Here is a 25,003-nt window from a genome sequence, read left to right as displayed (position 1 = left end):
CCTTCTCCTAGCATATATTATAAGATCATAAGAACAGAAGGCCGTGTCCCATTATGGATATTGTGCAAACCATTTCATAACAGGGGTCCTGACTTGACTAGGTAGAAATATCTAGTAAAAAGTACCAATGGTTACAACCTGTCCATATTTATGTGAATGTGTCGTCATATACATTTTGTGCTTATCTGTGTGCACATAAGGACAAAGACAAGCTCTCATATTAATAGTTCACCAAACACTTACATAGCCTTTCAGATGATGCAGCTATACAAACATAAACTATTATCATTAAATGGAGCTGTTTTTATGATTAAATTAGCTCCCCTATGAACCCTTAACAAAGATTTCATGCACAGCCCTAAAGCACACTTTGCTATGCTTACAAATATTTCAGCCATGTCATACAACTTTGTAGATGTCGAAAGATAGCTATTAAAATAAAGTGTTATAGGATACATTTCCTGTGCTGAAAGGCAGATCAGTAAGCAGCTAACCTGTCAGCAATATATGTTTCCTTTTCAGCCAGACAGTGCCTCCAGTACCAGAATATGGCAGTTCAGCAGGGACCTCTTACCTGCATCCCCTTTTTAGCAATACCCGTTGCCAGCGGTGCCAGCTCCTGACATTTCTCTCTCCTTTCGTCTCATTTTGGTGTGCCTTTATAAAGGCAAAACCTTACTACAGACTTCTTGACTCCCTTTCATGCTTCCTCTACTCATGCATCAGTTTTAATATTTTTCTTTTCTTTTTCGGGGGAGGGCTTTTAACATAATAATCTAACTGGACAGAGCTGTGAGAGAGCTATGGCTAATTCTGTTCAAGGAGATGATTTTCCTGCTAAGCTTCAGCCATACATTGTGTTTCTTTATACTGAAGTCACTGAGAAGTACAACCTGTGGAGGAAAATAGCCCTGGTGCCTCTCTAGGTTGTTTCTGCTGGTGTTGAACAGGCACCAGGACTGGGAGTGAGATACATGATTACCTCAGGTAGAATTTTCAGCTGAATGCTTCACTAGACATTACACTTATCTGGGGTAAAAGGATGAACAAGCACCCATTTAATGTCAGTTGTAAAAACCTTGCCTCTTTGTTAGAGTGATTTCATTATTTAAGTAAGTCCCTTATGTGGTATATAAACCATCTGTGTATGTATGTCTTAAAGCTGTTCAAGGCTTTTTCCCTCAAAAATGCCAGTTTGTTGATACCAACAAATTCATTAACTCAAAAACTGTTTTTAAATAGTCAAAAGGGCTCTTTCTGGCCTATGTTTAAATATGAAAAATGTATTTTCAAGTTAACTTTTCATTTAGAAATGTGAGTTATTATGAATCCAAGCTGTTTGGTTTCCTCCTTCCAATTTTCAGTCAGATATTTTGCATTTTCATTGGAGACAAGTGCAAGGATAGTTGCTAGAGTGTAGGAACAATCACAGGGCAGAAGTTGGAGTGAAAGGAGGGAGTGAGCAGGAGCAGAAGAAAGAGCATCTGGGGATAACAGAGGAGGAGACAAAGAAAGTGTTGGTATAAAACTGAGACCAAAACGCCAATAGCCTCCTGCAAACACTCAAAAGCTGACCCCATTGCTCCTGTGCTTCACCATCCTCTGATTTCTAACAAGAAGTCTGAAACCACACTGGTGGAAGCCATCATTCCCATCTCCGTCTCCTGGCAGGTAGAAGGGACCCAGCTCCTGTGGCTGTGCCATACTTGGCCAGGCCAACAGGCAGCTGCTTGCTGTGGGAGAGAGTCCACCTCCTTCTACAGAGTGATCCCTTAGGCTTGGTTTTTCAATTTTCACATATTTTTAAGCCATACAGTTTCACATGCACCCAGAGAGGAGCTCAAAGAATATTAAGTCAAAAGGCAAACACTTGATGAAATGAAATGTTGGAATTAAGGTTGCTTATGTGAACCTCCACTGGGTCCCCATGTCTCAGCCAATAAAGCAGACTTTCATCCAAAGCATTTTTTCACATATTGCTCTGGCAATGTTCTCTGCAGGTCATGATCACTGTCCAGTCCCTGAACTTCTTGCTTTGTCATCCCTCCAGTGCATGGTCCCTTCCCAAACAAGGCCATAGACTGGACTTTTCTCCCTTTCACAGTGGAAATGCAGTTTCCCATCCCGTCTAGTCTGGCCCTTCACCATAGGCAGCTGCTCTGGAGGGAAGGGCTCTTCTCACCCCCATGCACCCGTTCAGCCAAGGTTGCTTCTAGGGAAACCGGAGCCACCTAAGTAACTACTACCTCAGAAACAGCAGCCAAAAGAAAAGTTAGTAACAAATGGCGGCCAGCCCACATCCTCTCACCATTTGGACTGAAGGATCCGTGCCTGCCCACAGAAAGAGCCTTCCCCTGCAGCTCGTCCCATGCAGCCAGAGTGATCGTAAATCCTCCCCTCATTTATGAACTATGAATAGGGCCCTGTCTGACCTAACTAGGGCATGGAGAAGCTATTAGACTTCAGAGCAGGAGCCTTGAAACACATGCCTGGATTCATCAAAGAAATAATGGAAAATATTTTTTCCACATGGATTTTAACTAATGATGTTATTTCTAGCAATTAGGGACTTGCAAACTGTAGCCATGCTTTTGAGTGTTGGGGAAGAAGGGGATGTGTCTTGTGATTTAAGCATAAGATTGAGAGTTAAGGACCTTGGTACGCTTCCCAGGCATGCAGCAGAGTGAACATGGGGAAGTCACTCTGTCTCTGTACATGTGTAATTCTTCCTGTAATAACAATTGATGGCTGAAAATGTACCAATATCCATTGCTGCATAGCACAAAAATGACACTGAAAGGAGATATAATAACAAAGTGAAACAGGCTTCTAATACTTGCGCTACAGTTAAATCTCTGTCTCTGTCAACACTATTCAGTGTTAGAGTTTACAGTTCCTTTTCACATCTTCACTTGTCTGACACTTCCTACCTTCACCACTATAGTTTAGCATTTTCTGAGAGTGTAAAATGCAAGTATAATTAAACTTTCTTTTTATTCCTTCCCAACTATCTTGAGATAGAATTAGAAATGGCGTGTGTGTGTGTGTGTGTGTGTGTGTAAAACTTACTGCATTTAGCTATGCATATGGTGAATCCCATTAGGAAGTGCATTTCAAAACATTGATCCAGTTCCTGCTAAAATTCTATCTTCTTTGGCGGTCTATCCTGATTTGCTTATGGTTTTACAATTCTGATCAGATGAAAACATAATGGGATATCTCTGACAAAAGGACACAGAATTTTTTTACGATCCCATGGTGCACTTTGAATGGCAGATGAAGTATTTTGATTCAGTTTTTATTTACTGGGGAGTTAATAGGATCCAGTATTGCTAAGCAAACTGTGTACTGTGTTTTGTATCAGATGCAGCTTTTCCAGAGTCTGTATCTTCACCACTAGGTCTAGTGAGTACCAATAACCATGACATTTGAAGAGAAAACTGGAAACTTTGCGACAGGATTGCTTTTGTCTGGTGTAGCATTGATGAAGCATTATATATGCCACTGGCATACTTGACTTAAAACCCTTTATGACTGCTATCATCAAAGACTGGTATGGACGAAGAATATCTTCAGCAATCTGAAATTGTCAAGAGACTACTGAAACAATTTGAGATGGACCAGTATCTATATGTGAACATCACTGAACGTATGAAATACTGGTATCCAAATTTGTGATCTGTTTTGGAAACTCATATTTTTTCCACTTACATAAGCTAAAATCTTGGCTTACTCATCTTAGTATTTAACTTCCAAAGTATGGCAATCCCATATTTACACAAAGCCAGCTCCAGGAGAAGGTGCTGACACTTGCCAGGCACTTACAAGGCATACATGCATATTCAGCTTTCCACATCTCTTTTCTGCACCATTCAAGATAATGGGACCTAACAGACCAACATTTGGTATCAGCACAGATCTGTTAAGGAATCTGCTGGTCCATTTTCTTTTTTTGGCATTTTCAGAATAGTATGGTAGAATATTCAGAATCTAAAAGCAACTGAAGGAGAGAAAATGATCATTATTAGATAATTTATAAATAGTATTGAATTGAGGGCTCAGTAGTGCCTAGATGCCTCCATGCTGAGACATTACCAAAAAATTCTGCTTCTTTGTTTGGCAGTCGCCTGCACAGAAGGTTACATTTAAGTACAAATATTTTCTCATATTAAAACACATAATTCCAGTTTTCTTTTAGATGGAAAACACCTATCCTCTGTATGAACTTAGCATAACTGTGCCAAGATAAGATACAATTTATTTGACCTTTTAAAAAATTGTTCCTTCTGTGATTCTTGCCATTGCTTTATCCTCTAGCAAGGATTCATGAAGAAAAATGCTGTTAAGATGCTGTAAACATTCTAGAGTATCCATGCTTTGAGAGCTGAAATGACCCATACTCAGATACCATCTAAATGGACAGGAAACTGGATGAAAGATCTTTTTAAACCCTTATATTAAGTTTTATGAGAACATAATCAGTTCATCCCCAAAATGGTCACTAAAAGGGAAGTACTGCACTTGTGGATTTGAGCTTTCAGTAGATTTCTCATCAGCTGTACAGATTTTCTGCTATTCGTGGTCATTGTCATTTCCCAAACCAAATCAGATTGTAATTCTAAACTGTTCAGGCAACCTGCTGTGTATGTGTACAAATATGCAGCTTTAGGAGTAAGCTACAATAGCTAAATCAGCACTGGCCAGATAGATCAGTAAGAGCAGTGTTACTGCTCTGTGGTAATGTCATGTCATTCCTAAGTCTGCTTAGTTAGGGTATTCATTACAGCCTTCCTTCAGATTTATTGTATCAAACTCAGAGCAGTATATATGTCTTAGAGTGGGCAATAGTTCTGAAGTTTATTCTTCCAAGTGTTTGCCAGCTCAGTCTGATTTACCTTATTTTTTTTTTAACTTCCTCCTCGTTTATCATCTCAGACAGCTTGTATTGGACTAGGTTACTTAATTGGTTTGGCAGGATTTTCTGGGATCCTATTTCTAATGTGAGCAGTCATAAAAACTGTTAAGCTGACTTTTTTCTGGAAAATCTTTTGATCCGAAGCTAACGCCTGGTATCCTAGACAGTGCCAAGTCAGAATGTCTCTAAGAATTTGTCATTATCTTTTAGTTACTGCCTCCCTTGGGATTCCACACAGTACATTTTTCTGTGAATGCCTTCCATGATTCCAAAACTTTACTAAAATGCTTAATGTCTTAGCAGTGCACAAGTAATACTTCCTTTGTTTCTTACATAAACATTGTCCTGAAACTCATGAAAAGTCAGTAGTGCTGCAATACATAGAATAGTCAGAATTTTAAAATGTAGGTAAGCTTTGTGTGTGGGAATAAGGTGCTTTCTTTTCAAATGCACAGAAGTCAAAGGGAATTTTGCCTGTACTGTCTATTCCTCCAAATGGTCTCCATTGTTTTTTCTTGGTCCTAAAATACTCTTAGATCGGCTTTCCTGAGGGACTGAATCAAAGATCACTATAAGTGATGGGCAAATCTCTCTGCTTTAGAAACAGAGTGTTAGACTAAGGGAAAGATGTAAATAAATAGAAAGGGCACATACTACCAAAAAGACAATCTGCAGAAAGATTTCACCTGGTGCTTGAAATACCTTTGGCGAGAATTAACAAAATTCATTTTCTCTGATACTCAGAGAAATAGTTTTCCCTTCTGCATCCACTTTCCCTGTGAGCAGAACCAAATAAAGTTGCTGTTACTGAATATTCTTCGAACACTGGCTTGGTAAGGCTATAAAATATAAATGAATTAAATTGTACGGGTGTTAATTAAAAGGTATCTTCTCAGAAAACACATCACTTGGGTTTGGTCAAAATATAATGGAAACTTTTTAATAGGATTGTGTGTACAGGTTTTACTTCCAGCAGAAAATAGTATTTATCCTCCAGGTTCTTCAGATAGAATGTTCGGTTAAGGCCATATCCAAAATGAAGTTATAATGCTGAAGTATGAGTGCAAATATTGACAATTTCTTTATATCTGTTCCAGGCAGAGTATGAAATTGCTCCAGATGAAAAGCTGGGAGAGAAAGGAAAGGAAATCATGATGAAATACCTCACCCCAGAGGTAAGGGACAGCCAGAGTGGTATTACTGAAGGAATGCTGCAAGGCGCACCTTGGCTAAAAAAGGTTGTTACAGGCTTTGTAAACCAGAGTCTTAAAATTTATGGTGACAATCTCCAGTGAATAAAACTGCAAGTCTTATGCAAACAGCCAGAGAGAAAAAACTTTACATTTCAATCCACAGATTGGCTTTTAAAGATGAACTTGAGCTTACTAGGACTTAATTCCTTTGTGAAAGAACAGGGGGGCTTCTCTGATCTGTCTTCTGTGTGCAAAACTTTACATCTGTGTTGTAATAGAAGAGAGCTATTATCACCAGTTCCACAATTATTTCCTATCCAATTGAAAAGAGCTGGTGTTTCAGATGCATTGGCAAAAATGGCTTTTTAGTAACAGACACTGTATATTGGTAGGAAAACTCACCCCCCTCCCCACACCATTTGCCCCAAAATAACTGTGGGCATATGAGATTATAATGGTACAGTGTGTTCTGGAAGTGAGAGATGATATAACCAGTTTTGTTTCCACTGCTACCATTTCCTGACCATTGCAACTCCAGTCTGTAGGAAGGAGAAGAGCTCATGGTAGCAGCTGTGTCCACAGGGTGGCACTCTGAACAGAACTACGAGTTTGCTGCAGGAATTTTGGACAGGCTGCACTGGGACTAACCCTTCTTTTCTGGGTTTCGATCATTGCTGACCGCATTTAACCTTTGCACAAAAGTCACTGCCAGTAAGCAGTAAACATCCAACTTCAAACACAAGAACAATCCTAGGCTTTTTCCTAAGTTGCTTTCATAAGAGTAACCAAGATGTACAATCGCTGCTTCAACTGTTTTACAAGAGAAATACATTTGACCTTCGGGAAAATGAATTGCGTTTTTGGCAAATGGCCTTTTAAAGCATTTAAGTAGTACAATATGTTTTGGAGGTGTAGGGGCAGAGCAGACCACTTTTTTTCCAGTCAGTCATTTTCCTACAATAAATTTCAGTGCATACTTTCAGTTATCTCAGACTGCATTCTGGGATCTGGTTTCATTTACCGAGCCTGGCTAGTTTCATGTGCAGTCATTTAGTACTGCCAGTATGGGTTCCTGCTGCCCATTCATTAGGGGCATGAAGTTCTACTGCACTTTAATCCACTGAGATGATCATTTATCTTAAAGTTTCTGTCAACAGAGAAAAGAGAAACAAATACTGAGGGAAAATATTTCCCGCTGCTTTAGTCTTCATCTGGAAATGAGGAAAGGTATTTTGTTGATATCAGGCTAGTAAAGTGAGAGAAGGATAGTGCTGTTCAGTTTCAGCTAAGCGCAGCTGGTCTTTGTGCGGGTTTCCAGATGCCAGAGCACTTCACTGCTGTCCTATGGCTCTCTTGCCATCCCTGTCTGTTTATCAGTAACCCCATAGTGCAGGAGAAGTAGCTTGTGAGCTAAATGAATGTGAAGTGAAGACCAGCCTGAGAGCAGTTTCTTCTTCATCAAGCAAAAAAGATGGTGTTACAATAAGGTAAACTGCTGGTACTTTGGAGCTGGAATTTCTCTGCTGTACTCTAGACTTTATATTTGATCTGGGTAGCTGGTTTCTCAGTATGTGAAATGGGCACAGGATATCTATAGTGTGTTCTGGAGCTTCTGTGGTGTTTGCAAATTGCCTTAAGATCTTTGGAGAAAAGGGAACAAGGCGTTATGCTACTTGTTATCTAAAACTGCCTGCCTTGGGGGTGGTACTTCAATGCCTGCATTGGCCTCACTGCAGTTTTTTTCTTAATGGGAAACTTCTGCTTTTTTCCAGAGGGATGGCTAGGCCATTCTACATGTAGCAGAAAACGCTTCCTAGAGGTGAAGTTGACTGTGCCATAGCAGTGGGTTGACCACTAGATTTTCTGATAGAGGGCTTGCCTTCCACGTACACTTAAACATCTAGAGCAAGGCATGCATTCGTTTCACTTAATTTTAGATACATAACTAAGGTACTCAGGTTAGGAGTCTAGATGGACTACTTTCCTTTATAGGAAATAAGAGCCTCCAAAAGACAGGTATGAAGCCATCAGAAGTCTCTCTCTGTCTCTCTCTTTTCACTGAATCCAGGGCGACTGATTCTAAGACAAGTTGCATGCTTGCAGTCAAGAGGGATGAATCTGGACCCCAATGTCCTCATGGAATATCATCCTGGCAAGCAAAGAAACCTGCTTTTCCTTAAGTGCTACATTTCTCCACCTAGTTATCAGTCCCTTGAAAGATACAAAGAACCGCTGATTCCCAAACCTTCTGCTTTCAGAGGAACATTTATTTTAAGTAGGTGTATGTCTGTGCTTCAAAGAACCTGATTGTCTTGATATAAAAATAGTGTGACATACAGCTTGACTGATGGAAAAAAATTATAGGTTTAGTTCTTGGACAGATAATTCAGATTTATAATATGAAGAATATTTTTCCCAGAGTGCAGGATCAGAAGCAAAATCAAAACAAAAAGTAGACTTCATGCTCTTTAATATTTATAAATGATTTTTAGTTCTTACTTAGATTTTTAAATGTCATACTTATTTAACATACAATGTGTCAGTATATCATCATTCTAAAGTGCATTCATTTGCATAGGGAACATGCACTTTATTTAATAAAACATACAATACTTGCACAGCAGAAAGAAAAAGAAGACATTTCCCCAGATGAATAGACATCACACCAATGCTTACAACCTCGTGACTCACACAGCTACTGTCTGCAAGGTGTTACTATACTGCACTGTACACTTAGCAAACTCAGATGTGTGGGAACAGTGAATTCCTGAGTAAAGAACTTTTCTGGAGAACATTTAGCATCAATCCTGAGGCAGCTAAACAAGCTCAACACTTCCCAAGATTGTTGAGTGAGGAGGCACTTTCTCAAAGAATCATGATTCAGGCTCTACTCAGCTTTAACATCCTGAACTGCCTTTACACGCTAGCTGGAGCAGTTGAGAAGAGATCTAACTGCCTCTTTTCATGGCTCACAACATGGACAGCATGAGCAGAGTCAGGTTTCTACTCAGGTTTTCACAGCCTCCTTGACCTACAAGTGACAGAGATCGCAAATTCTGAATCTGTCCTGATATGCGAAAGGGAAAGTGGGTGGTATAAGCCTCTTGGAGAAATGGCATGTAGGAACTCTGAGCCTCATCTGGGAACATAGAGACAGGGCCTCATTGCAGAAGTGGGTCCCTGCTTCCTCCCTAGGAAAGTATTAGTATTTCCTCTCTCTTTCCTGAATTAAATTGAAACATTCATATGCAATGGGCCATTCTGAACTATTTGACTCTGATGGAAATTAAATCTAAGGTCTACATGTGATCTTTACAGTAAAGATGCCAAAATACGAGCTTTTTCACTGGCTTCCCTAGCAACTTCACTTGAGTGTTGAGCAAGAGAGAGAAAACCCATAGAACAGGTATGGTGTAGCCGAAGGCCCCCCTGCCCCTGACACATGCTATGAAGATTTGTTAACCTGCTTCTCCAAGAAGGTCCCACTGTGAGCCAGCTATTCCTCAAGGGCTATGTGGGGAGGACTGCTGACGAGATGACCTTGTCTGTTAACAGGAAGAGACTTGTACCCAATGGGGCATGTGCCACTTCAGCACCATACTCTGAAGGCAAATCCACCTGAAGGCTGTCTTTACTTAAAAGGAGTAGTGCAATGGTTGCCACACTGGTAACATCAAGGGTTTCTTGACTAGAGTCTTGCTGACCTTTGCTTCTTTCAGAGAGGCTTTAACAATTTCCATGACAAAGGCACTTAAAACTGCCTTCTTGACTTAATAAGCCCTGAGGGCAAAAGTCCAACCCACAGGAAATCTAAAATTTCTGAGGTTGTGAAATAGGATGGTAAAACTGCTAATATGAATTGGTCACAAATATTTCTTTCCTGGCTTTTCTTAATCTCAACAGTTGGATGGGAATGTTTCAGATTTAGGTTCCGATTCTGTCTGTAAATGGAAGAGCCCTCAGTGCTTCGTAGAATGGTTAAGTTAAACCGAACTCAGCCTGGCTTCATTACCTGGCTTCTTCTTGAAATGTAAGAGCAATGAGATACATTTACCTTAGTCCTGCTTTTAAAGTAGAGTTATGCATTTCTGTGCATCATTTTTACCTTCCAGCCTGAAAACTGCCATGCTCTACTCTACTAAATCACTAGCTCATTATTTTCTTTTTCTCTGTAAAGTACCTTACTTCGAGAGATGCTATATAAAAGTAAATTGATTTGAAATGGCCCTTAAGATGGTCTCCATATGCCATTATAGTTTATATATGGACTCAGCTGGGTACTAAAAATGTTAGTGAATAGGATGGCTAATGCATATTGTTATCCCCGTTAATATACTTCACAGAATATGAAGAACAGCAACAGCAATAGTTTTCTTATCTGAATTCCTGTTTGTTCTCCTTTCCTCCAGAAAATGCACAGCATAAAGACCATGTTTACAATTTCTTTCTTTGCTGCAAGAGGTTAGCTGGACAAGGCAATAACCTCCTTATTCCAGTCAAAGGAGAGCAGCAATAGGTATTTTGCTAAATAAAAATATGTCTTTGTTTTTATGAACAATTATAGGATAGGGAAGGGAGGGCGAAAGGGAAACTGGCTGATCAGCAGTGCGTGGACTTCCACTTGTCTACTGGCTAAAAAGTGTTCTCCTGTCATCAGTTCTTTCTGGAGAAGAAACATCTATCTAATATGGGTGAGAGGAAATTAAATTGGTATATGACCCCTTCTAATGGACAAAGTCCCCCAGCTGACTGCAAGCTCACGCTTACAACATCCTGTCTCAGCTCTGTGTGTTGTCAAAGAATAATTTTCCTTTTGCACACCAGTACTTTAATCTTGACGCTGAGGATCTTATCCTCCCATTGTCCTCTCCTCAAGATTTCTTTTCCCCTTCCAATATATTTTCACCATCAAAATAAATGCAAACTTAGGCACTTATGCTTCTGAGTGAGTCATCCTCTCTGATCACTAAAACCTTCCATCTCCTGTGGAGATGCTCCTTTCATGCATCACTATTTAATTCTGGCTGAATCCCATTTGTGGAAGGGCAGGTCATGCCGTAACAAGAGTTGGACTCAGGTGCTGAGACCTCTTGCTCTGTTTAGTTTTACTAAATGCCTTCCAGGGAAGTTGTTATAGTTTTTGGAATGGCCAAAACAAAAGCTGAAAGTCACTGTAAATGAAGTTCTGAAAGAAGGAGGACATAAAGCTTCTGTAAAGCAATCTGCAGAGTTTAATGTGAGACAGAGGCTTTGTGTTTTGAAGGGAGAGACTTCAGGAATCGATTTCTACACTGTTACTTATCTCAAACAAATTCAGCTTATATCACTTATATCCAGCTAGTCATCTCTGTCCAACGGTAAGCTTATTATCTTGGTGATAATAAAAGGCCAACATAATATCACCTTTCACTGACTACTGTAAATGTTCCGTTAAGGCTCGGTCCAAGGGCTATCTCCAGAGCTAGTTTTCAAATTTTTCTGAAACCACAGCAATCCTGCAAGTAGATTAATGACTAAGCCCTATGCATCTTATTAATGACCCAACTGAGGTAAGCAATGAAGTGCCTCTCTGAACACACGATGTGTTGCATGGTCTAAGATGGGCTAGAATTATTTACTTGCTCAAGATGTTATTGACTGTGTCTCTTAGGTTCCTATTAGGAGACTTTTCAGACTTTCAGTAGAAATCCTGGCCTTACTTGAGCGAAAGAGAATTTTGCCATTTAATTAATTGGCTTGGGACTTTACCCTTTGACTCAATGGGTTTCTCATCTCCCCCTTCTATTGACTTCACTACTCTACAGGCACCATTTTAGCCAGAGATGATTGTGTTACTTAGCCTCTGCATTGCAGCTAGCATAATCAATACATAATCCAGTCTCCAAAAAAATCAATACATAATTCTTGTTGTTCCAGAGACAGCATGATCAATATCTCTGCTAGTCACTGTGTATTAGTCCAGGAAAGTACCCTTCTCAGTGTACTTTCTGCATAAGCTCGACTTTCCAAAGTTTAATTCTGGGAAAATATCTGAGCAGCAGAATGGCAACCTTGTTACTCACATTAGTGCTTTATAATTGGGATTTATTTTAATAAGCATTCTTCTGTCACTGGGACCAGGATGTAATATAGTGTGTCAGAAGAATCCAAAAAATCACACAGTGTTGCCTTGATTAGGAGTCCCTTTGCTGTGGTCTGAGACTAAAAGGCATTTTCTCACGGTTCACTCAAGTCCTATTTCCTAATCCTTTACCCACTGTTTATAATACAAATGTTAGTTAACTAAACACTTAGGATTTCTGGCTCTTGCAATGATGCCAAACTGCATACAAGCGTATGGAAACAACGTGGAGCCTGCTCTATCGCAGTGATGCTGTCCCAGAATAGGTCCTGTGGCAGTCCCCTGTATCCTGCCCTTTAGATTTAAGGAGGGCTCCATTCGTAATGTGTCTGCTCAGACTGATTGAAGGCTTGGGCTAGGGTCATTAACCACACTGGTTTTATGCTAAGCAGTGCTACCACTTGAACCTCTGCATTTCCTTGTCACTTTGGAGAGCTTACATTCCCAAGTCCACATCTCTTTGCTGAGCAGATGCTTCTTAACTGTTTGTCATTTGTGGTAAGGAAAATCATTGGGATGACTTGGTCAGTGGGCAAAAGTCATTTAGCTGCCCTGTGTTTGCTGGAATTATTCTGACTTGACCCTTTGGAAAATGGAAACTTGTTTCAGCTGATTCATGTCAACCACACATGTAAACCTGGCTCACATTTGTCTGTTGACACAGGGCAGGCCCCCCAGGCTGCTGTGAGGGCTGCCAAAGACTATCCACAACACCCGAGACAGCTGAGGGCACTGTGCAAAGAAAGAGCAGTGTACTATCAACAGGATTATCTGAGAATTGGATGTACTTGTCTACCCTTGGCTGATGAATATACTCATTACAGCTCCTCCTTTCTTTTTCAATGGGTTCATCTTTTCCCCATGCCATCTGCATACTCCTCATCACCCACACTCAGTTCATATAGATTATGCATATGGCCAGGGAAGTTAATTCTAAGGTTAAGGTTCATTCAACTTCCCCAGACACATCATCTTCTGTCTGAAAACTTTACCCACGTGAGAGAAAGGAATTAGACTTTTCCAGCTGCCTGAAACACTGGCTTGCAAGATGTCCAGAAATCTGCAGAACATGGCTTTTGTGCATTTGCACAGAATGACATTACAACAGACCTTCAGTGAGTCCAGCACCTTAGGCTCTCAACACATGCACTGCAAGCTTGGTCTGCCCAAACACAGGGAGGCATCTAGGCAGGTGAGATGAGGTGCCTCTTTCTGCCCATTGACTATACAGGGAGCCCAGGGTGACTTTGAATGTCTCTTTTTTAAATGATTGAAGTGCAGTGAGGCCAATTCCACTCTAGGTGTAACGCACTCAGAATATGTTAAACTACATTGCATGACATATCCACACAGATTTCTGTGCATGATTTCTCAATAATGCAGGAGCCATTTGAATGCCTGTCATCCACAGCTGTTCCCTGCACAGGTTGTGACTTGCAGTAACTTTCCAGGTCGGTCCAGCCTTGAATTTCTGGAGCTAAAAATGTAATGGGGCAGCAAATGTCTTTTTGAGCTCAAGATGCATTGTGTTAAACTTGGAAGCAGTAGCAGACCAACCACAGTAGCAGACCAACAAGAGGCAAATGAATAAATTGGAAGTTAAACATATCCTATTTCCCATCTGATTTCCTAATAACAGGGAATTAGAATTCTGGAATAACAGGCTCTCCATCTCGAAATTTCAGCAACTGAGCGGCCTCATAGGAATCTGCCAGGCAAATTCATGATGAGATGCCTGAGACTGATACCTTTGGCTGGTATGATTCAGTGAAAAGAATCACTGTTCTAATAATGATAGAGTTTTTTATTTTAACTTGGATCCAAGAATCACAGCATTACTATAAGGACTGTTTTAAATTTCACAGGTAACATATATATTTAAACTTGTTAAAATATCACTATGTAAGTGTAAAAAAATAAGAAGAATGAATACCAGAAAAATCTTTTGATAACAAGTGGGTTTAAAAATAACCAGCATGCTCAAGTTGTGGAAAACTGGCACTTAAAACTATTCAAGTTTAATTTTTTTTTTTTTTGGTAATGCAACTACACGTACAGAATTCACTTAATTTGCATGCCAAGCCTCTACTCATACATTAATTTAATATTGTATAATCAGGCTAGAGCCTGATCTGAGTCAAAAATCAAGAGTATAGCCAGTTTATTATCCTAGTACAGATTCTGCTTGTACAACAAGCAGAGCTGAGGAAGAGTGGAATATGCCACTGCAAACAGCATGTCGTCTCCTACAATAAATGTCTTCCTCTCGATTCTTTGCTGATGGCTATTACCATATGATCGTTAATGGATCGTGTGACACAGGTGATTAGGGAATGCCCTGTTCCCAGCAGCACTAGATGCTTATTTTATTTGCTTTCATGGATGTTGCCAGTCTTCCTATAAAAGTGGCCCACTGTTTCCTGCCTGATGTTTGTTTAATTCACTTCCTAATCGTTTTCAAGGCCTTCCAAAACTCTCTGTTGGATTTTCATTTCTTCATTCAGGTGTTTCCTCAGAATTTTGTTCTGCTGTGTAAAAAAGTGAAGAAGAAATTCTGCAAAATCTCCACTGCGATTGATAGCACTACAGCCATTGACTTCAATACAGGCTGGATCAGGCCTTTACGCATGAATTACCTTCATGCAAAGCAAATAGCTCATGGAGTTCAGTGCAAGGACTGCTTGCAAGGGAAGGGTTACACATGTTTACAGGCTCATGTCTCAGAGGAGTGAATTCAAGCAGGGATCTGTTTGTTTTCCTGCAAGAAAGCCATTCAATAATGTTGAGGTTGTAAATGAGTGTTTATAGATTCAGGGATTTTTTTAATGGAACGAATGACATTTGGTTTACCAGAGCAAGCCAAGCTATGACTATTGCAACATAAGGTTACTTGCTAATGGTTAGGCTATTCATCAATGAGGGAGGACATTAAAAGGTAGAAAGGTTCTGATAAAAGGCTGGACACTGGGTGCTATTCAAACCTATTAAGCTCACATGACTAGAGAAAAAAGCTTCTGAGAACAGAAGCTTTTAAAATTGTCCTGTCATCTTTGTTGCCGCTAATGTTGAGAATACTGTTCTTTTCCAAAAATGCATTATCAAACATCTGGCCCCTTACAGTAATGCACTGTAACAAATGGTTCAGATCCTGTGGGTTACTAACAAAAGAGGTTACTCTTTGAAATTAATGACACTTCTAAGGACTGTGCCTAACTTTTGGGTGGCTTAAAAATCTTGTTTTGTATTACTCTTCTTTCCTATTATGTTTCTTTAGCTACCTCCATCATCCTACTGACAGCTACTGGCATTGAGTATATTTCATCTATGTTTTCATCATTTAATCTGCTCGCAAAGTACTTTTAAAGAGGGAAAAAAGGCAACAGCAAGTAAACCATACTTTCCCTTCCCCCACTTTAAAAACAGGTTTGTATAAAACAATTCCAGCTGGCTAATTCAGGAGCACCCCTGCACCAATAAACCTGTGCATCTACACAAAAAAGGAAAAACTTGTTTTTTTGGTAAAGATGCATCTATAATCAGCTTTCCAAAGAATTATTAAAACAGTATGGGTGGGAATGGACTAGAGTTTAAAGATGCTGAAAAATATCTTGCCAAACATTTTTATGAGGCCCAGTTTTTCACTAACTGAGGTCAAAAACATAGCTTCCGTAGGGACCAGTTTGGATTCTTAATTTAAACCGTACCAAAAATTCCATAGCTGGTTGGAATTGTGGTGAGAGTTTCTGTTTAACTGAAGAATATAAAGTCTGCAGCTGATTCCCTGCACTTGCAAAAGAAGCTGATGAAACAACTAAATTTTGTCTCACAGGATATTCTGCTATTTCAAAATTACTTTTCTATGAGGCTTTGAGTGCTTAAGATTTCCTTCGGCCACCTATAGGAGCCAGGAAGAATTTTCTCCTTCTTGATCTAGGCAATCTTCTCCCTTCCTTTGATACTCTGAAATGAAAGTTATGGTTACACCCCAAAATTTTTCTGAATCAAATAATCTAACATTCCAGTGAAACCACACCTTGGACTGAAAATCTTTATGTGCAAAATACTTACCATTTGCATGGCAGTTGCTTGTTTGCCACCATCCAGGAACAGAAATGTGGTTTCTAGAAAAGAGTTTGATGCAGAGTAGCTGGGCTGTTGAAAAAAAGGTCCATGCCTTGTAAATATAATTTGCTTTCAGTGACAGTGGCTACAAAAAGGTCTACCAAGAATGGGAAAAACAAGGTATAGATGGCAAGTCCTGTTGCTGAATAACAAGAGAGCCTTGAAAAATGCTTCGTATACTTTCCATACACATTCCAGCAAGGAAACCTCAGCAGTTCCTAGGTTTCTCCAAGGAAGGGCATAGTTCAAGACCACAGCTTACACCCAGCACCAGAAAGAGGGCAGGTGAGAGGAAGGATGTTGGAAACCTAGAGAAGACATTCATCCTTGTCCTACCAGTGAGTTTGCCGAGGCCAAAGAGGCAGCTAAAGAGGAAGCCCAGTGAGTCTGGAGCAAGGAAGTCAGCCTGAGGCTAGATCAGGTTTACTGAAGCAAATGAGTTCATGAACTGGGTTTGTTAGCACGGCCCTTCAAGGCAGAAGAACACGTTCAGCTGTTTGCAGAAGACTCTGTTGTTTTTAGTCATCATATTATCCCATGTGGCAACAAATGTTTTGATAGTTTAGTAGAATATGAGAGAAAACAGATTCATCATGGCTCCAGATCAGCTTGCAGCTACAAAACAAACCCCACAGTTGATAGGCACTGATGATTTGCTTCATTTAGCTACCAGCAAGCAATCCTGCCCTAAGTACTGAAACTGCTGTTTGTTTCAGAGACACAGTATCAGGTCCTATTTTTGCCTCTGCCTTTGATCCACTCTATAATCCTAGGTGGGGTGTTTTGTGTCTTTGACACTCAGTTCCCACTCCCATGGTTTATTTGTATTGGAAGCTCTCATTGGTAGTTCTCATGACATGTCTGTGTAGAGTGCCTGGCATTATGGGCCCCCATCTTCAGGTACGATGTCTACACACTGTTGTAATAGATAAAATGCTACTAATAATACAGCTGTTCTCCATGCTCCCCATCCACCTCACTGCCAGTTCTTACATCTGTCATCTCAAAGAAAATATCCTGGAATTATGAAGCTTTGTGCTTTACTGGTTTGCCTCATACAAACCCAGATGACTTTGTGGTAGGAAAAAAAGAAAAAGAAAATGCAGAAGTTGATTACTTAAAATGTTGCAGCTGCTCCTGATGTAGAATTGGCTGTTTACTACAAATAGAGCTAAATCCGAACAGACAAGATCAGACACACAGGGCAAGAAAAAAGAATATTCCAACATTTTTGTGCGTAACACCAGAAAGAATCAGGAGATTGCATGTGTTGTGACACTGCTGGGAACCTTTCCCTTACAAGGTTGAAACAGATGCCTAACCTGGACTTCCCAAAATGCACTGTCACCAAGACACTCTGCTCTATCTCCTTCATTGCTTTCCTCTGCATTTCTCACTGTCAGTTCCTTCACACTTCCCCACCGTAGTTCACAAGCTGCATGGTTACTACTTCCCAGGCTATAGCTCAGATTAAATCTCAGTTGGCAGTAGCCCAGAATGGCTGCAGATTGCTTTCTGGGGCCGGGCAAGCAGGCCCTGGGCTGTACCTTATGTCAGAGTGTTCCCACTCCAAGGTAGCCATGGAGACCCCAGTGGAAATACCACAGGCCTATTCTTGGGGTGAATCTCTAGTTGCGAGCAGCAGATCAGCCTTGGCAGCAGAGAGAGGCACAATTTGATGTTCTGTTTGATCTTCTGAAATGTAATGACCTTTCCCCTTTGAAAACATGCACTACCTAAGTACATAAACTTGTATCTCCCTGATTTTGCATCTACTATGCAGCTGCCAGAATGACTTACATATACCTGCCTACTTGTCCCTTTTTCTAGTCTCCTCTCTGATTGCAGTCCTCCTTATTATTATTTACGAGTGTTTCCCTCAATGGACTGAGGACAGATGACACTGCTACCTGTCCCAGTAACTATGGCCCCTTCTAGCTAAGCCACCTTCAAACATCTGGAAGCGGATGTGACTGTGCAATAGCAACATCAGAAATGGCCTTGCATGTGGCAGGTTTCCCATCACAGACACAAACCATTGCTTTCTGGCTGGTCTTGAGTCATGACTGTGTTATAGCAAATCAAATGCAGCAACAGAACAGCCAGTGTTTCCAGGCTTTCTCACATGCAGCTCTTCTCATCACATCATGCTGAAGGACCATGTTACCCCAAAGTTCATTTTAGCCCATTTCTTCCATAGTTTTAAAGTCTACACTAGTAGCAAATCCGTGTGGAGATTTACAGATAGATTATATGTGGAAAATCGGCTGAAAATACACATATTATTAAGACAGAAGTGCTTGCAACTGGAGACAGCTCAGGAAAATTTATGGCTTGAACTTTTGTCCATTGACTGAAACATTTTTAATTGTTTTAAGCTAGTTTGTTGTGGAATGTTTTCATAACCTGAGACATAACATATGCTGCACATGATTTGTTTTATGCAAGTGACTTTTAAAACAACTCATCGTGATTCAATATCGTGGCTGCATGTCTGAAACTTGCCAGGAAAGCAGTTGTATTTATGACCAGAAAGCTGTCATGAAGTCAGTTCATTCTAAAGAGTGTGGTATCTTTCTGGTTCATATCATTTTTGTATTGATGAACTGTCATGCTTTAAGATACCCTGATAACTCACCTCCACTGGCAAGAGTTGATATGAAATGAAAGCCTTTATTTCTGTGTTTCTATTCCTTATTCACTAATTGCAAGCTACAGATGGACTGATTTGTGGAATCTGAGCATCTCTAGCTTTAATTTATCTCAGTGAGACTTCTTTGATTTCAGTCACAGATGAAGATGATGAACTCTTCTGCAAAGCAGAATCCTTAACCTTCCTATTCTGGAGTTTACTGTTAGGTAAAATATTGTAAGATTGTCACCTATCTTGTAAAAACTTAAGCATGCAATGAAGCTTTAATGTCTTGAGGTTCTTAGATGAAAGGCACTGTGTAAGGATAAAGTATTACCATTATTTTTCTGGACTAAAGAACTGCTTTGCTGGTTGCAAAGTCAGTCTGACCCAACTCAGTGTTATCCCGTTTTCTGATCTGAGTAGTTAGCTGAAGTTTAGGGTTTTGCAAGCTATTACCTTTTGTTGGAGACAATGGTGATTGAGACAAGTATCTCTGAATTTGCAAAGATACTTATTCCTAAACAGGAATCAAATATAAGGCAGAGGTTCTTTGCTCAGAGCTCCAAGTTGCCTTTGGTGAGCACTCAGCATAAAAGATCCATTCTTTCTTTGTTCTTAGGGCCATACCATGTGCCTGTGTTTTGCAGAGTCTGGTGTTTTCACAGAATTGTTGGTACAAAGGACTGGGAGAGGGTTCAAGAGCCTCTTGCACTGAGAACAGATCAAATACGCATAGATCATCAACAGATGTCTGTCTATCCTCTTCTTTCAAACCTCCAAGAAAAGATTCCTTGGTATTCATATGCCTGTTTCTGTGCTTCCCTGTGTGGAGAATTAGAAAAATAGTCTTCATATCCAATTAAACTGATTAATTCCCACCCTTCCCTCAGTGTAGAATGGAACACACAGAATAATTGATCCCTGTCCTCTTTATTAAATATATATATAGAGAGAGAGAGAGAGAGAGAAAGACCTTTATCATGTTCCACTCTTCTAGACTAAACAAATCTAGTTCCTCAACACTTCCCTCTGGCATTTTTTTCCGAGCATGTTTCTCAGCCCCTGGACACTCCTGCTGCTCTCCTTGGCTCCTTATAGGTTTCCCAAAATGTGGTGACCCAAACTAGATATGCTTCTGTAGCTGGAGTCTCAGCACTTCCCTCTCAGTTCCCCCTGTTGTTTGAGCATTTTCCCCACCAAAACAGAAGTATTGCATACAATAAACCAAATCTGCACACACAAACTCAGGTTTGCATTGTCCATACATCTGTTCTGGACTCTGTACTGCTATCATAAATAGTCAGAGTTGGTTACACATGCACACCTGCTACTCACCCCCCCCCCCCCTTGACTTGAATGCCTCCCTTGGTACTTCAGGATTTCAGCTTGTTTCATAAAGAGTTTGTTCAGCTCATAGATTGACAAAATGTCAGGTGCCCTCCATGCAGTCACAGGGGGAATACCATCAGAGAAATGTTGCAAGTATCATATCAAATGTATAAAGATGATTTTATGAAGAGGTTTATTTGTTTTCTGTCCTGTTCAGTGAAGGTCAACTGATACCATGTCTTGAAGGGCTGAGCGAGGTAGCCTGTAGCAAAACTTACAGAGCTGTCAGAAAAGCAGAGCTTACATTTTAAAGCACAGTGATACAACATGACACTTAAAATAACAGATAATGGGGAGTTAGATGGCCTGGCAGCTTTCATCTGAGTCTAAACCAAATTTTTCTTGCTTTCAGTACTTTCAGTGAGGTGCTGAGTGCCCTGTGACATAGAGAGTTACAGATGCGCACACACATACAGCTGCATGGCATAGGTTTCTCGGCATGCCGGCTGCCAGTGCCAACTGTGGTAATGCAGGAAAGACCAGACAAATTGTATTCTGATTGTGGTTTTCTCAACTTCCACCAAATTAACTTGATGTTTATGGGTGACACTGAAGGATGTTGCATCCAGCTTTGAACCTAGCCATCGTGCTGTTTATTAGTCAGTGCATTCTTGTCAATAGAAGAGGAAGGGGGAGAAGCTGCCATCAGCCTCTGAGCAAAATATGAAAAGTACCTCACAGGCCCTGAGACTTAATTTGGAAAGAAAAGTGATCTCCAATTTTTTGTGGATAGGAATACAGCTAGCCTTAAAAGACTGTGTCAGTTTTCAGCTTTTTTTCAAGCCATATATGGAAATGGAACGGCTGCTGAAAGGTTGTCTTTTATTTTTTAAATTTAAAAAAAAACAGAATTCAGAAGTGTAGATTTTTTAAAGACTGTGCTATTTGAACTCAGAGGTAACTGTATATCCATTTCCTGTTTTTCAGATAATCACTAATCTAATTCCTAGTTGCATTCTTTTCTTAAAAATTAAACAAGAGGGCATCATAAAACTGAGATGTTGTTTTGCCTACAAAATATTTACAAGAGGGTTTTCGGTTTCAGACCGTAAACTAGAAGATACAGCAGATAGGAGATTTGGATTAAAAACTGATGAAAGTAGTTACACTTAGAACTTTTATTAGACTCTATGGTCAAATGGTGTAACCTAATGAGAATAATTTTTATTAGATCATTTAACCACTTTTTGCTCTGCCAGAGTCTTGGACCATTATTCTGATTTCAGTTCAATGAGCTTTACCCTAGTGTTACTCTGTTGACTTGACTGGCATCATTCCTGAATTACATTACTGTGAATGAGATCAAAATTGTCTCCTTTGACTTAAGGAAACAGAATAGCCATTAACAAAAACACAGGACTATACTTGATAAAGCTACTTAGTGTTGTTTTGTTTTAAATACAAGCAAATGTAACAGTCTTTGGAAGGTTTTTCTGGAGAGTCAGCAGAATATTTTGTGCCGCATGCTCAGATGTCATGGTCTTAATTGTGTTGTATGGATCTCCCAGCTGCCACAGAACGTTTAACATGTTTGAAAAGGTGCCTCTGGTCCCCTGTAAAAGCCAAATTTGCTTTTACCGCCATTACCCACAATGCAGTGGGAGAACAGTGCTACTAACCATTTTGTAGGGGCCACAGAAATCTTTTGCACCTTTCAAAGGAGGAAGCAACTTTTCCTTCCTTAGTCAGGCAAAGTGTTACCCTTGGAAATTTTTGCTCTTGGGATCCGAACGCTTTCTTGCACTCATAACCTGTGCTACCTAATTGTTCTCCAGAGCAAAAGTAGGTTGGTGGGATGGTTTTTGTATTTGTGGTTGTTGTTTCTGGTTTTGTTTTAACATTTGAAGGCTGTAGATATGTACAGTGCTCAAATTGGGAAAATGGCAGTCATGGTTATTTAATAGGAGCTCTGGGATCTATGAAGTCTCAAGGAAAATCTCAGGAAAGATATACAAAGGCTCCCTAGAACTGCACAGGGTGCAGAAAGGGTTGGGTACATGGATTCCACAAACGTGGAACAGCTGCCTTGAATGCTGTGAAGGGCTGCATAATGGCACTAAATGTTTTGCTAGACCTGCAGGACCTTTGGAAATGCTCAGCCCCTGAAAGAAGTGTTTTTTGTTACAGAAAATGAAGTGGTCCAATAAATTGTTTGCGCTGCACAGTAAGGCTTTACTCCTTGTAGAGAATGTCGTTGTATTTCACCTACCTTAATGTTGTTAGTTTGCTCTTGATTTGTTCAAAGGAAGCAAAGATTCAAAGGTCAGCAATGAATGGTTTTGAAAAACTGAGTGCTGTCTGTATCTCCCACAAACTTGGAGTGAGGAATCACAGTTCATGCCATTTGTAAATACTTCACACTTTGTCTTATAGTATCTTTTTCTCCTTCTCCTCCCCTTCCCCTGTAAAAAAAAAAAAAAAAATTCTTCTTTATGAAGAAAGACTTAGCTGACATTGGTAATTTTTTTTAAATGTACTTTGATATCAGACAAAATTTGATGGAATTATTATTATTATAACATTGACAGCAGAGAGGTCATAGAGATCCCTGATGTATGAAAGAGGAAAGAGACATGCAGAATGTCCAAACCTGTTTGTCCGCAGCACGGACCTTGTATTCATAATTTGGGATGTGAATAAACAGGAACTTTTTCAAATCTCTGGGGACCTTAAGGGATGGCAACATAAGCACGCTACTGTGCAGTAAATTTGAATGTGGATTTCAGTAACTTTGCAGTAGCAGTTTGTGTGCGTGTTTTTCTCCAATGCTAAAATCAAGGCAGCTTACCTCCAATTGAAGCCAAAGGGAAATGAAGTAACCTGGCACCTCTAAGTATCAGGTCACTTTGTCTAAATGCCTAACTGTGGATTTTAGTATTTAGCTTTTGTTTCCCAATTTTGGTCCATAAACGTAGAACAAATCCTAGATTTTACTAATAGAAGCTTCATTTATAGGCCCTGGTTCTCTTCTGGTATCGATTTTACTTAAGCATAACTCCATTCACATTAGCTGATTCCCAGCTGTACAAAGGCTACAGAGATCAATGGTGTTTCTGTACCCTATAGGTTAGAGATGTATACAAGATAACCAGGTCTTAGAGCAGTAGACTCACATAGCCACATACAAGCTTTGGGTTGCAGCTGAGCTTGTGTAGCACATCCCATTGACTCTAAAAAGTATTAACTAGAGGTAAATTACATGTTAATTCAAATATATTAATTCATATCATTCCTAACCCAAATCACCTGAAAGACTGCTAATCATTAGGCTTTGGATCAGGGCCCTCTACGAATATTCCTAAAAAAGTCTTTTTTTTTTTTTTTCTCTTTTAGACTAGTTACAATCCAGCATTTCTAGGACTGGAAAGCAGGGCTTCTAGGTTTTATTCCTAGTTCTTTCACTGCTTCACTCTTCTTGCCTCTGGTTGCTCTCTCGGGCTAAATGTGTGACTTAGATTTAGTCATATGAGTCTACCTTTAGGAATTTCTGTAAGATGTCCAATTTACTGAGACTTGCTCTACAGTTCTCAGTTCCTGTCAACCTCAGTGGCTAATCCAGCTGAGAAAATCTGGCATTATCTGAGTCTCTTCATCTTTCAGAGGGTTATATGGGGACTCATCTACCTCTTAAAGTATAGTGAGGTTTCTTAATTGTTTGCAATATCCTCTGTCTGCAATTAAAGTGGGCGTTCCCTAGGCATCTTTTGCTAAGGAAAAGGAGGAATATATGGAGGATATGAGAAAATTTTTCAGTGAGGTCAAAGGTATCCAGCATGTTCTGCTGATTGTATTTCAATGTTAAATAGTGAAATTGCACTACCCAGCGTGCACAGACAGTTCTGTAAACCATGTCCTTATTAAAAAACCCATCTAAGTGGAAAAACTTACATTGCCATATCACAACCAGGATCACACTCACATATCAGTAGTGGGAAGGAAGAGATAAAAGGCTTACTTCAGCTTTCACCGTGCTGGAGATTTTCTCCAGGTCTGCCTCTGCCCCCTCCTCTGTCCTCATTCCCAGTGCTTCTGAACTCTGCCTGCAGTGCACTTCAGTGCTTGCCAGGATACCTCAAGCTAAGGGTGAGTTAATGAGAACATCTGGCCAGGAATGAATGATGATGCTTTGTGACCTTCCCAATCAGCACATCTGGTGGTCATGGCCATGGACGGGCAACCTTACCCAGTGCTAAGTTTTCTGCAAGGAAAGAGGTTTTTGACATTTATGGCTGGATATATTGAAAATGGCCCAATCCCATTGGTTATATAAAGGGGCTTTCATCTGTATGGGATGAATGTCTGTAAATGGGTACGTACACACACATACATGCATATACACTTTTTTATGTAATTACAGTATACTTTTAATGAATAAGAATGTGGACTGCCTAAAAACTGTCTCTATAGCTAATTAGTCCCAAAGGTCCTAAATTGGTTGACCATCAAGGCATACTGCAAAAGACTTCTTTTGTAGAGGGTTTTTCAAAGGGGCTGATGGTACATTCTCTCCAAAGGGAGGAGAGGATGAAAAGATTTTATGTGTGGTTCTTTGGCATAGTTCCTTTTTGAAATGATTATTTTAAAACTGCTGAATTACTTTTGTCCTTCTAATGATGAATTAAAGTGTC

The 25,003-nt window shown here is 40.0% G+C and overlaps 1 protein-coding gene across 2 annotated transcripts in view; it reads left to right on the top strand.

Moving 5' to 3' along the window:
- Positions 1-25,003, top strand: part of LOC112974152 (G protein-coupled receptor kinase 5) — a 105,558-nt gene that overhangs the window by 41,596 nt on the left and 38,959 nt on the right. The window contains exon 2 of one of the 2 annotated variants that reach the window (XM_026082810.1): positions 6,013-6,090. In XM_026082810.1, coding sequence (XP_025938595.1) covers positions 6,067-6,090 — 24 coding nt within the window. In that variant the 5' untranslated portion in view covers positions 6,013-6,066. Of the gene's footprint in view, positions 1-6,012; positions 6,091-8,301; positions 8,384-25,003 lie in introns of those variants that run through there. The other variant, XM_026082819.1, reaches the window with a different exon arrangement.

The sequence above is a fragment of the Apteryx rowi genome, unplaced genomic scaffold (assembly GCF_003343035.1).
Source record: "Apteryx rowi isolate R43461 unplaced genomic scaffold, aptRow1 scaffold_1174, whole genome shotgun sequence".
Lineage (NCBI taxonomy): Eukaryota > Metazoa > Chordata > Aves > Apterygiformes > Apterygidae > Apteryx > Apteryx rowi.
The sequence above is the reverse complement of the archived record's forward strand: the minus strand, read 5'-3'. Positions and strand labels throughout refer to the sequence as shown.